The sequence below is a fragment of the Entelurus aequoreus genome, linkage group LG22, assembly GCF_033978785.1.
Source record: "Entelurus aequoreus isolate RoL-2023_Sb linkage group LG22, RoL_Eaeq_v1.1, whole genome shotgun sequence".
NCBI classification, from domain to species: Eukaryota; Metazoa; Chordata; class Actinopteri; order Syngnathiformes; family Syngnathidae; genus Entelurus; species Entelurus aequoreus.
Window position 1 is genome coordinate 30,319,452 of NC_084752.1, and position 16,203 is coordinate 30,335,654.

The 16,203-nt window shown below is 36.7% G+C and overlaps 1 protein-coding gene across 1 annotated transcript in view; it reads left to right on the forward strand.

The window, feature by feature from the left end:
- The window catches only part of prkcaa (protein kinase C, alpha, a), a 423,303-nt gene that overhangs the window by 44,302 nt on the left and 362,798 nt on the right, over positions 1 to 16,203 (forward strand). The window contains 1 exon segment of the mRNA XM_062032863.1: positions 2,788 to 2,819. Within this exon segment, the coding sequence (XP_061888847.1) occupies positions 2,788 to 2,819 (32 nt within the window).

The window sequence follows — 16,203 nt, forward strand, 5'->3', positions numbered from 1 at the left end:
TCTTTTACATAACAGTTGCTAAAACTTTTGTTCACTTCCTGTTCTCAATTTATTCACAATATACTCCATAAGTAATCACAATACAAATAAATAAATACATAAATAATATTCGGTGAAGTAAGTTACATTTCATATAGTGAGATGAGTAAGATTATTTTGAAAATGAATGGATGGATGAAATAAATTCAGAATGTTTATCATGGTTCTTCTTCTTTGTACTTTGTAAACACTTTAAGTTTGAAGAGTTTCTTGAAGTGGATTATATTAGTACATTGTTTGATTTCTTTTGATTCCATACTGAAGGTCTTAAGTGTTGTACGTGCATACAAATGTTTTAAATTACATCTTTCTCTAAGATTATATTTCTCCTCTTTTTTTTGAGAAGAATTGTTGTATATTCTTGGGTAGCAGGTTATAGTTTGCTTTGTGCATAATTTTAGCTGTTTGCAAATTCACTATGTTGTGGAATTTCAGTATTTTTAATTCAATAAATAAAGGGTTTGTATGTTCTCTATATCCAACATTATGTATTATTCTAACTGATCTTTTTTGTAACACCGTTAATGAATGAAGTGTACTTTTGTAGTTATTTCCCCATATTTCTACACAATAACTCAGATATGGTAACACTAGCGAGCAGTAGAGAATATGAAGTGATTTTTGGTGTAGAACATATTTTGCTTTATTCATTATTGACGTGTTTCTTGCTACTTTATGTTGTGTATTTTTTATATGAGATTTCCAGTTCAATTTATCATCAATCATTATACCTAGAAATGTTGTTTCATTTACTCTTTCAATTTCTATTCCGTCTATTTGTATTTGTGTTTGACTTTCTCTTCTACTGTTACCAAATAGCATTATTTTAGTTTTACTGAGATTCAAAGATAGTCTGTTTTTGTCAAACCATCTTTTTAATTAGTTTATTTCTTCTGTTGTTATTTGTATTAGCTTCTGTGTATTCTCTCCTGAACAAAACACTGTTGTATCATCCGCAAATAATACTAACATTAAATCTTTTGTAACTTTACAAATGTCATTTATATAGAGATTGAATAATTTTGATCCCAGTATTGATCCCTGAGGTACACCGCCGAATATATTTAGCGTTGTAGATGTGTGTTTGCTTAGCTTCACGTATTGTTTCCAGTTCGTTAAATAACTTCTTATCCAGTTTAAGACCAACCCTCTGATGTCATATCGTTCTAGTCTTTTGATTAAAATATTGTGATTAATAGTGTCAAATGCTTTAGTTAGATCCATAAACACTGCTGCCGCACATTTTTTGTACTATCTATTGCATTGGTAATTTATTCTGTAATTTAAATTAAAGCCATCGATGTTGAAACATTAGCTCTGTATCCATATTGGTTCTCATCGAATATTCTATTTTTGTTTGTGAAACTCTCTAATCTGTTATTGAACAGTTTTTCAATGATTTTAGAAAATTGTGGAAGTAAAGAAACAGGTCTATAATTTGTAAATTGGTGTTTGTCTCCAGTCTTATAAATTGGTGCAACTTTAGCTATTTTCATTTTGTTTGGGAATTTACCTGTTTGAAATGATAGGTTACTAATATACATTAATGACTACTAATTACTAATATACATTAATGGTCCTGAGATCTCTTCAATAACCTTTTTTATCGTTTTTTATCGGTTAATAATGTGATTCAGTGTAAGGTTTGAGTTAATTTAGTTCAGAGAGGCAACCAGCAAACAACCTCACACGTTGTATTTCAGTGTTGAAGGACTAGGGCTGGACGATAAAACGATATAGTAAAAAACATAATGTCATGGCTGTCTTGAGTTTCCAATGATTTCTACAACTGTGATTGGAGCACATACAAAAAACACAAAACAAAACACAAAACAAAAAACATTCATGAAGTTTGGTTCTTTTATGAATGTATTATGGGTCTACTGAAAATGTGACCAAATCTGCAGGGTCAAAAGTATACATACAGCAATGTTAATATTTGGTTTCATGTCCCTTGGCAAGTTTCACTGCAATAAGGCGCTTTTGGTAGCCATCCACAAGCTTCTGGCAAGCGTCTGGTTGAATTTTTGACCACTCCTCTTGACAAAATTGGTGCAGTTTAGCTAAATTTGTTGTTTTTTTTTACATGTATTTGTTTCTTCAGCATTGTCCACATGTTCTCAATGGGGTTTAAGTCAGGAATTTGGGAAGGCCATTCTAAAACCTTAATTTTAGCCTGATTTAGCCATTCCTTTACCACTTTTGACGTGTGTTTGGGGTCATTGTCCTGTTGGAACACCCAACTGCGCCCAAGACCCAACTTCCGGGCTGATGATTTTAGGTTGTCCTGAAGAATTTGGAGGTAATCCTCCTTTTTCATTGTCCTCTCTGTAAAGCACCAGTTCCATTGGCAGCAAAACACGCCCAGAGCATAATACTACCATCACCATGCTTGACGGTAGGGGTGGTGTTTCTGGGATTAAATGCCTCACCTTTTCTCCTCCAAACATATTGCTCGGGTATTGTGGCCAAACAGCTCAATTTTTGTTTCATCTGACCACAGAACTTTTCTACAGAAGGTCTTATCTTTGTTCATGTGATGTCATATTGGAAACTCAAGACAGCCATGACATTATGTTCTTTACAAGTGTATGTAAACTTTTGACCACAACTGTATATCGTTATACAGTTTTCAGCCATATCGCCTAGCCCTACTAAGGACTATTCCCCTGATTCCAAATTAAGATCTTTCTGATTGTGCCTGGGAGTGGTCAGATCATTTAATTCTGCTTTTGTTTGTGTCCACAGGGGCTTTGGAAAACAAGGATTCCAGTGCCAAGGTAAACCCGACACCTGGTTTATTCAGAGAGGATGTGTTTTATATGTTAGCTGTCTGATCGATATGTTGCTGCTACTGTTTGTTCATGAACTGTGATTTTTTTTTTGTAACAGCAAGTCAAAATATACATGGCCAGTGGTCTGTCTGGTTAACATGTGGTCATACAAGCAATAACACAAATTGACACAACATACTGAAAACCTTCATATTAATCTATCAACAGGACTTGTTTACACCCACATCATATTTTGCATGGAACAACAACCTAAATAGTGTTGATTGTTGCTCCAATGTGGGAAGTGAAGAACATTGTTTTTTTCTGTGTTGTAATATGCCAAGTATTTGGCAGAAAGTTCAACAGTAACACACAATGCAATGCTGCTGTTTGACAAATAGGGCCACAAAAAGCGACATTGAGGAAAACAATTTTGAAGTCGTTTTGCACTTTTTCTACATGCTTCCATAATGTGATTCTTGCTAGAAGTGATGCATACTTTTTTATTAAAATACATTTTAGCAGCGCTATCAGGAATTAGTGTTTTCTTCACTGGTGACATAGTCAGGAGAGTTGTGGGTTTGTATCTTCATTTGGGCACCTCTGTGTGTTGTTTACATGTTTTCCTTGTGCATGTGTGGGTTTCCTCCAAATACCCCAGCTTCCTCCCACATCCTCAAATAATGCTTGTTAAACTCATAAGAGATGTTAAATTGTCCATATAGGTGAGGATGCTTGTTTGTTTATGTGTCCTATGATTGGCTGGTGGACAGTCCAGGGTGTACCCCGCTTCTCACTCAGGGTTAGCTGGGTTGGGCTCCAGCTTACCCTGTGTCCCTAATATTGAGAATTTAGGGAACATCCCAAACACATTAAAATCTGTGCAGCCAGTTATTGTTTGTTCATAATTGAATGTGTTTGTTAAGTAATCATTTCTTTCAAACAGCAGTTTAAATGAATAATTAAAAACCTAACATGTAGAAGACGTTCTGGCTCATAATTAGAATATGTAAATATCTGACCACAGCTGTGGATTTGCTTTGTTGCTGATTATAAAACCCCTGTCTGTATAAGAACGCATAAAAAATTAAGGTAGTTCAATATACGTACAGCTTACTTGTTATTGTTATTAATGGAAACATCAAAACAGTTTGTTGTGAATTAGCCTGGCCAGGTCTGTTCAATTTTCACCAGACTTTCAGGTTGCAATCAAGAGGTAAAGACTACGTTCACACTTTTTTTTGTCAAATCCGATCTTTTTAGTGGCTGTTTACGTTACAAAAAAATGACGTCGCACTCACTGCAGAGTGGCAATTTCCAGGATTTTGTGCAATCAATGTCAACATTTTCTGAATAATTATGACTCTTATTGCTTTTTGATGACGCTCTGGTCGGATGAATGCGACTTTAGCGCGGAAGCGTTCACATTGAGGACTCATTGCATATATGTCCGATTTATTTCCACATACGAAAAAGGCCTGGGTCTGACATGAAACATTTAAAATTGCACTGCAGATGTGAAAAATCTGATACAGGTTGCATATGGGCAAGAACAAATCGGAGTCTACCTGCAGTGTGTACAACTCCAAGAAGTCTCACTTGGAAAGTTCTGAATCTCCGTTTTGATTCCATTGTCAAGCTGAGTAATGCTCCTAAGGAAACGTGCTGGTTGGCTATATCGATGTTTGCAACATATTTATTTTATCAAGATAAATAATGCTCCACCTCATCAGAGTCAATCTTTTTTTTTAAGAAATAAGTGACTAATCAATGTGTAGGCCCTTTTATTGCTCCTTTTTAGTCATGAAAGTTTTCCATTGCATAGATGCCAACCCTCCCAATAAAGCAGACATCGTATGAAGAGAATTTCAAGGCAATCCAAGTACTGTGATAATCACATAACCCTATCCCTCAGTAACTGGAAGATATTGAGGTACTGGTATTGAGTATTCGGCCACTGTAACATACACTTGAACATTTCGAGGGCATTGGTCTGATTCCACGAGGCAACCTTAATTGGCTGCTTGTGAACTTGGAAAAATCCACAAATAAGCCACAGCTTTGAATAAAGCTCATGGCTCAAAGTGTGGGAAAAAAGCGGCGTATATACCGGAAATTACAGTAATCTATTTTTTGTCTCGTTCGAAAAAGCTGTAAATCTTACATCCTCCACTAAAAGTCCAAATGGAAGTGAGGCAAATCATTCATGCCATCCAATATTTTGCCTCCTTTGGACCTCAAAAGAGATTGCAGTTGAAACTGTGCTCACTTAAATGCATTAAAAAAACACTGTTTTGCATACCGTTGTATGTAAAAATCATGTCTCATTTACATTTTGCTAACACTGAATGGCAATCAGAGAACTCCCACTCATCCCAACATTATCATCACCAGTTGCCGCGTTCTTTGACGGGAGATAAGATTGCGCGCTGTCACAGTCCACACGTAGCAGGCGTGACCAGGTGCAAAAGCACGTGCGGTTGTAGGTGCATTGCTCCCGGACACAAAGCTAGTCTCTTGTTTGGACTTAAAGATAAACACCCTGCAAGTCATTGGATCTTAATGATTGGGAGCTTTTCTCCTGCGGGTGTGAGCAAGAGAGTGAGACATTCCGAGGTCTCCGCTCCCTGCATCAATCTAATAAACGGGTACACTTCATGGAGTCTGCGGGAGGGAAAGGTTCACACTGGTTTGGTGTTGGCGATGCCGTGTGATCTGCTGTGACTGCCAACAACCCACCTGTTGGTAGTCAGGTGCAAGTGCGACCAGAAATGACTCAGTCCAAGGTGTTGACAGCACATGCTTTTGCATAGCGTGACGTCAGCCAGTCTGCTTTTATTGTGAGTTATTTTGGTCCAGCTTTACTGTTAATGTTTTCATATAAGAGATGACGAAGGATAATGAAAAGACGGGATGTGGAGGGGATACGTTGAAGCAGTCTTGCAAACACATTCAACAACACAACAATAGTCAGGTATTTTTCCCCCCAGATTGCCAACATACCTGTGGCAATTTGCATAAACTGTGATTACCGTAATTTCCGGACTATAAGCCGCTACTTTTTCCCCTCGTTCTGGTCCCTGCGGCTTATACAAGGGTGCGGCTTATTTACGGCCTGTTCTTCTCCGACACCGACGAAGAGGATTTCGGTGGTTTTAGTACACAGGAGGAAGACGATGACACAATGATTAAAGACTGACTTTTCATATACCGGTAGGCTGGTTATTTTGATAACGTACAGGCGAGCACTTTGTATTACTTTGCACCGTTGTATTATTTGTACTCTGCATGAATGCTGTTCGCCATGTCAAAGATGTGAAAGTTTGATTGAATGATTGAAAGATTTATTGTTAATAAATGGGACGCTTTGCGTTCCCAAACAGTCATCTCTGTCCCGACATTCCCCTCCGTGGTAGCAGGAACCCCTATATACTACGGTAATTACACATCAAAACCCTGCGGCTTATAGTCGGGTGCGGCTTATATATGGAGCAATCTGTATTTTCCCTTAAATTTAGCTGGTGCGGCTTATAGTCAGGTGCGGCTTATAGTCCGGAAATTACGGTATATACAGTAGAGGCCAAAAGTTTGGACACACCTTCTCATTCAATGCATTTTCTTTATTTTCATGACTATTTACATTGTAGATTGTCACTGAAGGCATCAAAACTATGAATGAACACATGGGGAGTTATGTAGTTAAAAAAAAATATAAAAAAGATGAAATAAATGAAAGCATGTTTTATATTCTATTTTCTTCAAAATAGCCACCCTTTGCTCTGATTACTGTTTTGCACACTCTTGGCATTCTCTCGATGAGCTTCAAGAAGTAGTCTCCTGGAAGGTTTTTCACTTCACAGGTGTCATAGTTTTGATGCCTTCAGTAACAACCTACAACGTAAATAGTCATGAAAAAAAAAAGAAAATGCATTGAATTTGCATAAACTGTGATTACATACAGTAGAGGCCAAAAGTTTGGACACACCTTCTCATTCAATGGGTTTTCTTTATTTTCACGACTACCGTGTTTTTCGGAGTTTGATTGATTGATTGAGACTTTTATTAGTAGGTTGCACAGTGAAGTTCATATTCTGTACAATTGACCACTAAATGGTAACACCCGAATAAGTTTTTCAACTTGTTTAAGTCGGGGTCCACTTAAATTGATTCATGATACAGATATATACTATCAGATATATACTATCATCATAATACAGTCATCACACAGGATAATCAAGTCGCACCGGAGTATAAGTCGCACCTGCCGAAAATGCATAATAAAGAAGGAAAAAAAACATAAGTCGCACTGGAGTATAAGTCGCATTTTTTGGGGAAATTTATTTGATAAAACCCAACACCAAGAATAGACATTTGAAAGGCAATTTAAAATAAATAAAGAATAGTGAACAACAGACTGAATAAGTGTACGTTATCCATCCATCCATTTTCTACCGCTTATTCCCTTCGGGGTCGCGGGTTATATGACGCATAGATAACCAACTGAGAACGTGCCTGGTATGTTAACGTAACATATTATGGTAAGAGTCATTCAAATAACTATAACATATAGAACATGCTATATGTTTACCAAACAATCTGTCACTCCTAATCACTAAATCCGATGAAATCTTATACGTCTAGTCTCTTACGTGAATGAGCTAAATAATATTATTTGATATTTTACGGTAATGTGTTAATAATTTCACATTGTAGCGTCCCGGAAGAGTTAGTGCTGCAAAGGGTTCTGGGTATTTGTTATGTTGTGTTTATGTTGTGTTACGGTGCGGATGTTCTCCCGAAATGTGTTTGTCATTCTTGTTTGGTGTGGGTTCACAGTGTGGCACATATTTGTAACAGCGTTAAAGTTGTTTATACCCGAACCCTCAGTGTGACCTGTATGGCTGTTGACCAAGTATGCCTTGCATTCACTTGTGTGTGTGAAAAGCCGTAGATATTGTGTGACTGGGCCGGCACGCAAAGGCAGTGCCTTTAAGGTTTATTGGCGCTCTGTACTTCTCCCTACGTCCGTGCACACAGCGGCGTTTTAAAAAGTCATACATTTTACTTTTTGAAACCGATACCGATAATTTTGAAACCGATACCGATAATTTCCGATATTACATTTTAAAGCATTTATTGGACATCTCTAATGTAAATACTAAACATGGAAAACATTCACCTTTTCCTAGAGTTTCCCAAAAAGTAAGTTTTCAAATTTAAAATTGAAGCAGCAATACGTCCGAAAATGCATTTTAAAGTATTGATTTATTTTATTTTATTTTATTTCATTTCATTCACTATAGACAAATCCTGTGGTAAAAATGACTATAAACTGCCATGGTCTTATTTCCTTTTTCATACATTCCCTGCCCAGACATATTGAATAAATAATGCCCACCTTATCAACAGGCAGGCGTTTCCATTGCACTTTTTAAAAGGAGAAAAGGTCCTCACTTTGTGTTTAGCCATAAATTATTAAGGCTAAGGTGCTCGCCTGTAAAATGGAGGTCAGACAGAGGGCCTCTCAGTCACTGCTTGAAAATGACAAGGTGATAAATGGGAGGGTGGCATTTCTCTTAACAGGATTGACATTTCATGTTCATCCATCGTAAATGTCTTTTTGCTAAAAATAGGGCAGATTGCACTGTATTATATCACAAGTGTAGTTAGTATCGCAAGCATGACATTTTGAGTTTTGATACGGATTTTTTTGAAACGCAAACTAGATTTTCGTTCAGAACCTCATTAAATGATTAAAAATGTAGGTGCATTTTTAGGGTTAATTATTGGAACTAAATATTGTCATTAATATTGTTCAAAATAAAAAGAATGCATGACAGAGCTTCAGTTAACTCTTACTGGGTTAAGCAAAATTTAAATTAGAGAGGAGTATTTGACTACATTTCTTTGTTTGACTATGTAGAACTAACCCTCATCAAAACACATTTTATTTACAAATACAATTTTAGATTTTTTTTTTGGCAAACCATGCCAAGGAAGGTTTTCCAATGCAGGAATCCTATCCACATTTCAGCTATTCAGGGGTCACATTAGGAATAATTTTCTACATTTAAAACACTTCATTGTGGTCTACATCAGTGTTTTTCAACCACTGTGCTGCGGCGCACACTATGCCGTGAGATACAGTCTGGTGTGCCGTGGGAGATGATCTAATTTCACCTATTTGGGTTAAAAATATTTTTTGCAAACCAGTAATTATAGTCTGCAAATGTGTTGTTGTTGAGTGTCTGTGCTGTCTAGAGCTTGGCAGAGTAACCGTGTAATACTCTTCCATATCAGTAGGTGGCAGCCGGTAGCTAATTGCTTTGGAGATGTCGGAAACAGCGGGAGGCAGCGTGCAGGTAATAAGGTGTCTAATGCTTAAACCAAAAATAAACAAAAGGTGAGTGCCCCTAAGAAAAGGCATTGAAGCTTAGGGAAGGCTATGCAGAACGAAACTAAAACTGAACTGGCTACAAAGTAAACAAAAACAGAATGCTGGACGACAGCAAAGACTTACAGTGTGTGGAGCAGACAGCATCCACAATGTACAGGACTGTCTCAGAAAATTAAAATATTGTGATAAAGTCCTTTATTTTCTGCAATGCAACTAAAAACATGAAAATGTCATACATTCTGGATTCATTACACATCAACTGAAATATTGCAAGCCTTTTATTATTTTAATATTGCTGATTATGGCATACAGCTTAAGAAAACTCAAAAATCATATCTAAAAAAATTAGAATATTTCCTCAGACCAAGTAAAAAAACAAAATCAAACATTTGCAAATTTCAATTAATGCACTCAGTACTTGGTTGGGAATCCTTTCGCACGGATTACTGCATCAATGCAGCGTGGCATGGAGGCAATCAGCCTGTGGCATTGCTGAGGTGTTATGGATGCCCAGGATGCTTCAATAGCGGCCTTTAGATCATTTGCATTATTGGGTCTGGTGTCTTTCAGCTTCTTCTTCACAATACCCCACAAATTCTCTATGGGGTTCAGGTCAGGGGAGTTGGCAGGCCAATCAAGGACAGTAATGCCATGGTCAGTACACCAGTTACTGGTGGTTTTGGCACTGTGGGCAGGTGCCAGATCATGCTGGAAAATTAAATCATCATCTCCATAGAGCTTTTCAACAGATTGAAGCATTTTAGTCTGTTAAAAACAAATGCAATATTTAATAAAGTACATTTTTTGTTCATATGCCCTTCTTGATAATACCAATAAGAATAATATTTAAATGAAAATGTCTCTAATTCAGGTCTTTTCCCAGCCATTTTACATGAGGTTAAAAAGAGATGAATTAAAATAATTAATTACGGATCCTAATTAATCGCAAATTTTTTAAATCGCTTGACAGCTCTAGATTTACATACGTAGGCAACAGTCGAAGTACCGTATTATCATCATGGCATACATACGCTAGGTGATAATAATTTATTGTCATAGACCAGGGTGGTCAAACTCATTTTCATTGAGGGCCACATTGTAGTTATGGCTGCCTTCAACGAATGATATATGAATTTACCTATGCATTTGATATTTTTTACGTACACTAAAAAAAAATCTGTATTTTTTTACAGTAAAAAAACTAGAAACTCAATCACCAGAATTTTACTATATAATGTAGTATTTTTTGCAACATATTACAGTACCATCGTTTTTTTTATATTCTGGCAACTGAGCTGCCAATTTTTTTTACCGTTAAAATAACAGTGATACTGCACAGTAAAAATAACAACCATAGATCTTACAGTAATAAAACTGGCAGCTCAGTTGACAGAATTTCCCGTAAAAAAACAGCGGTAGAGTTTTTTCAATTTACGTTAATATGCTGTAAAAAACATTGCACATTTTACAGTAAAATGTATCGTCATTTTTACAGTGTACAATTTGATGGAAAACTTGCTCTAAAACCAAAAGTCAAGCAGAAATTTAAGTAATTTGACAAAATAAAATGTTTGGAAAGTATGATAATATATTTTTTGCTATATTGGATAATATTAAAGTTTAAACGGTGTGCAATGTCATGCGGTACCTGCATTTTTTTTCTGTTAAAATGAAAAAAACAAATACATTTAATAAAGTACTTTATTGACGCATATTATTTCCAGGCCTTAGTGGGTTTGGAAATAATATGCCTTGAGTTTAGATGAACATGAATTAATACTCACAGCATGATACTGTACTTTACAATGAGTTAATTGAGGTTGAAATAGGTTATATTACTTAACTTACAATGTGGCGTGTACACACTGTCAACATGACACTAGCAATGAAATGCCAGCGCAAAGTTGATGTTGTGGCAACAACTTGTGATGGTGTGTGCCTTGTGAGCAATCTGTCAACTGTTGGCTACTGTTCATGTAGAGTCTTATTTCAAGGCTTTATTCTGCTGCTTAGAATATGTCAGTGAGCTCAATTATCCTTCAGTGGTAGTTTTCGTCCGTGACTTGTTGACTTGCATCTAGATGTATGTCTGGTGGCCTATTCGCTGCCCCTGTTAAAGTAATATTATGCAGTAGAATCTTGTAGCATTCACCACTTTGACGAGAAGGCAACAACGCCTCTTTGCCACATCTGCTGAATTAAAGATGTTCTTTATTTTCTCAAACTGGAAACGATTAGGCTGACATTGAATGGTTGTTCCGTGAAGTTTTGGGCAGTATGGGGTGGTTTCCAAAAATATGTAAAGGAGACTGATCTCCTGCTTGGCCCCGATTGAGACGTGGTTGAATTGTGTTTGATTGATGAGCCTTTTGTTTGCTTTTGTGTATTGCTGCAGCATGTTGAGGCCATTCGTAAGTGCAGTTGCCTGTGGCTTTATATCAATATTTGCTTGTAGTTATTTAATTAAGATTTTATTATTTGTATTGTTTTTGCAGGTTGGAAGTTTTGTTGGTCTCAAGCGCGTACTGTGCATCCTTTGGCTTGCCTTGATTATCAATCAATCAATCAATCAATCAGCTTTATTGTCCATTCTTACATGTACAAGACACATAAGAACTGAAATTACATTTTCGGCACAATCCCGCTAAGAGCAGACATACGTTACAGGGAGACAAGACGGGACCGCCAACGGATCAGCCTCACTTAGGCGCTCCTCAAAAAGGTGGGAAAAAGGTGACATTGGGGGGAGGGTGGAAGTAAAAAAAATATCAGTCTGAGGCTGGACCCTCAGGAATGGTCCAGACTGAGTCCGAGGAAAAAAACCTCACATAGCATGGCACACATAAACAAGGTACATTTAATCACAACAAACTCGCAACAAAGTCATCCAACAGGACCTTGGAGGCCAGCAGCTGCTGTTAAGCGCTGCTCAGCCCCCACAACCCCGGAGGAATAAAGCAGTGGTGAAGGCGTTGATTGGGGAAGGGTATATGCGTGCATGTATGCCCAATTAACTTGGGTGAGATGTTATCTGCAGACTTCCTTTTATTGCTAAACAAATGTTCCCTCAGTACCATATTCATGTGTCGGATGTCCAATTCAACTTTTTTTTTGTCAAATCCGATCTTTTTATGTGGCCGTTCACATTCCAAAAAAAACAATGCGATTTCCAATGTGAATGCAATCTGACCTGTATGTGGACATGACATCATTACGTCGCACGCACTGCAGTGTTTACGGAAGTAAATGTGGCTCCAACTCTAGTTGATCTCAGTACAAGCACATTTCTGTCAAATTTCAAGAATTTTGTGCAATCAAAAGTAGTATCGGCCGATATATGCGTTAAAATGTAATATCGGAAATTATCGGTATCGTTTTTTTTATTATCGGTATCGTTTTTTTTTTTTTTTTGTTTGTTTTTTTGTTTTTTTTAAATTAAATCAACATAAAAACACAAGATACACTTACAATTAGTGCACCAACAAAAAAACCTCCCTCCCCCATTTACACTCATTCACACAAAAGGGTTGTTTCTTTCTGTTATTAATATTCTGGTTCCTACATTATATATCAATATATATCAATACAGTCTGCAAGGGATACAGTCCGTAAGCACACATGATTGTGCGTGCTGCTGGTCCACTAATAGTACTAACCTTTAACAGTTAATTTTACTAATTTTCATTCATTACTAGTTTCTATGTAACTGTTTTTATATTGTTGTACTTTCTTTTTTATTCAAGAAAATGTTTTTAATTTATTTATCTTATTTTACTAATTTTTAAAAAAAGTACCTTATCTTCACCATACCTGGTTGTCCAAATTAGGCATAATAATGTGTTAATTCCACGACTGCATATATCGGTTGATATCGGTATCGGTTGATATCGGTATCGGTAATTAAAGAGTTGGACAATATCGGAATATCGGATATCGGCAAAAAGCCATTATCGGACATCCGTAATCAAAAGTAATATTTTCTGAACCGAATTATTGTGCGTTGAAGATTAAGGAGGAGGAGGAAAGTATTTTGGCTCTCACATTTTTACGGGATATTTTACTTCGATGTTTGCTTCATGAGTAAGGCTGAAACGACGCGTCGACATAGTCGACGTCATCGGTTACGTAAATACGTCGACGCCGTTTTTGTGCGTCGACGCGTCGCATATTTACGTCACACTACCGTCATGGCGGAGCGCAAAGCAGACGGTGCGAGCGAGGGGAAAAAAGCACGCCAAAAGTCGTCAAAAGTGTGGGAGTATTTCAATAAACGGCCTAATAATGTTGTTGTATGCACACTGTGTCGAGCGGAAATGGCCTATCATAGCAGCACAACGGCTATGAACGAACATTTGAAAAGAAAACCATCAACTAGTCAATCGTCTGCGTGAGCATACGTTGTCATCATTACACAAAAACATGAATGTGTCATTTGTATCTGCTAGGGGTGTAACGGTACGTGTTTTGTATTGAACCGTTTCGGTACGGGGCTTTCGGCTCGGTACGGGGGTGTACCGAACGAGTTTCTAAGCTAAAGCTAAAGTCTTAACAAGCTGCTTTGCTCCTTCTGCCTCTGTCTCAGCACGCAGCATTGTCCCACCCACACAACCATCTGATTGGTACACAGAAAGCGCTAACAGCCAATCAGCAGTGCGTATTCAGAGCGTTAACAGCCAATCAGCAATGCGTATTCAGAGTGCATGTAGTCAGCGCTTCAGCGTGGAGCAGATAGGTGTTTAGCAGGTGTGCATCGGGCAGCGGACTCTCCCCAAATGATAATAAACACCTCCCAGTCAACTACTAGTACCATCACTATGAGCCCGTTGACCTTCTAGAAACTTAAACTGCAGCTCTGCTCACTCGCAGTCCTGGCTTGAGGTGAAGGCTAATTACCTCTCAGTTCCAGCCACATCGACCCCTTCTGAGCGCCTATTTTCAGCTGCTGGGAATATTGTAAACAAGAAAAGAAGCAGTCACCCCAGAGCATGTAGACATGCTAACCTTTCTTCATTACAACTGTTAGACACTCACTGGAATGAGTAGAATTGGTTATTGTGTACTGTGTTGGACTGGATGTTTATTTTGCACGATTTAAAAGCAATACTTAATGTTTACAGTGCTCCAGAATATTTAGATTGACCCTTTTTTGTATTGGATGTTTATCTTTATTTTTGCACATTTTAGCAAATAAGCAATACTTTCACTTTTGTTGAAATGTTTACACTGTTGTTACAGAATATTTCGTTTTGCACTTTTTTGTATTGGATGTTTATCTTTATTTTTGCACATTTTAAAGCAAAATAAGCAATACTTTTACTTTTGAAATGCTTATACTATTGCAGAATATTAACATTTGCACTGGATGTTTACTTTTATATTTGCACATTAAAAAGCAAATAAGCTACTTTTAATTTTGTTTAATGTTAAAAGTTTTAAATGTTTACATTGTTACAGAATATTTTGTCATGTTGTTGTCAATGTTGACTGAGTGGCCATACTTTTTTTTTTTTGTAAATAAAAGCCATGCCTTTTGAAAAAACTGGCCAACATTTATTTTTTCATCTTCACTTTAAATAAAAAAATAATCAGTAAAAGGAAAAATAATCTATAGATTAATCGAAAAAAATAATCTATAGATTAACCGATTAATCGAAAAAATAATCTATATATTAATCGATAGAAAAATAATCGTTAGCTGCAGCCTTATTCATGAGCGTGTCTGTGGGCTAGCAGTCGGAGACAAGACTGGTGGAACTTTCACAGGAGTTTCTAAAACATATTATTTTCACCTGTTTGCTGTTTTGATGTCAACTATTTATTTTGTAACCATCTATTTTGGCGAACAATTATGACGCTTATAATAATAATAATAATAATAATAATAATAGATTTTATTTGTAAAAATCACTTTTCATTGATCAAACAACCTCAAAGTGCTACAGTGTATTAAACATAAATAAAAAGATAATACAAATAAATACTAAAACTAGCACGCCTATATCTAAAAAAAAGCCTTTTTTAAAAGCATCCACAGTCCGTGGTGCCCTCAGGTGGTCAGGGAGAGCGTTCCACAGGCTGGGAGCGGCAGAGCAGAAAGCCCGGTCTCCCATTGTTCGTAGCTTATCGCTTTTTGATGATGTTCTGGTCGGATGAATGCGACCTGAGCATGGTAGCGTTCACATTGAGGACGCTTCACACATGTATGTGATTTATAATTAAATAAGAACGAGGCCTGGGTCTAAAATGAAATATTCGGAATTGCATTGACATGAAAACATTCTGATACAGGTCGCATATGGGCTGTGTGAATTAGGCCTATATTAACATCCATCCATGCATCCATCCATTTTCTACTGCTCGTCCCTTATATAAGTTAATTACACAGTTATAGTAAAACATGTATTGTGTATCTGTACTATAAATAGTTAGCGATGATTTAGTTTATTTCTAACATTCTTAATAAAGGTCTATTAAAGTACATTATGTTTGCACTTACACAATTCAGCTTTTAAGAAAAGGAGTCAATGCTGTTTTTGGATTGATTATTCAGTAATATAAAATGCATAAAGACATTTACAGAAATACTCTGCAGTAATTAATAATACATAGTAACAATGAATTTATGAGTGCATGATATACGGTTAAAATGCCTTAACTAAAGAAATGCAACGTAAACAATTATTACAAGATTATTTGACAGAACTGAAAGGAAAAGTTTTTCCAGTGCTTTGTATGTATCAGGTCAGCTATTGAGATGAAGACATATACTGTATATGGTTTGTGTTGTGGTTCTTCACTAACAATATAAAAGGCAACAAATCTTACAAAAACAAACATAGGATATTTTGTGATAAACAGTATTTTTTGGTGCACCAGACTAAACTTGGACTGTTAAGCAGGAAATAACTACAATACACTTGTTCCATCTTTTTTATGCACATAGCTCCGAGCTGTTCAGTGTTTGAGCAGTGCTTAGAATATCCGCTGTAGAGT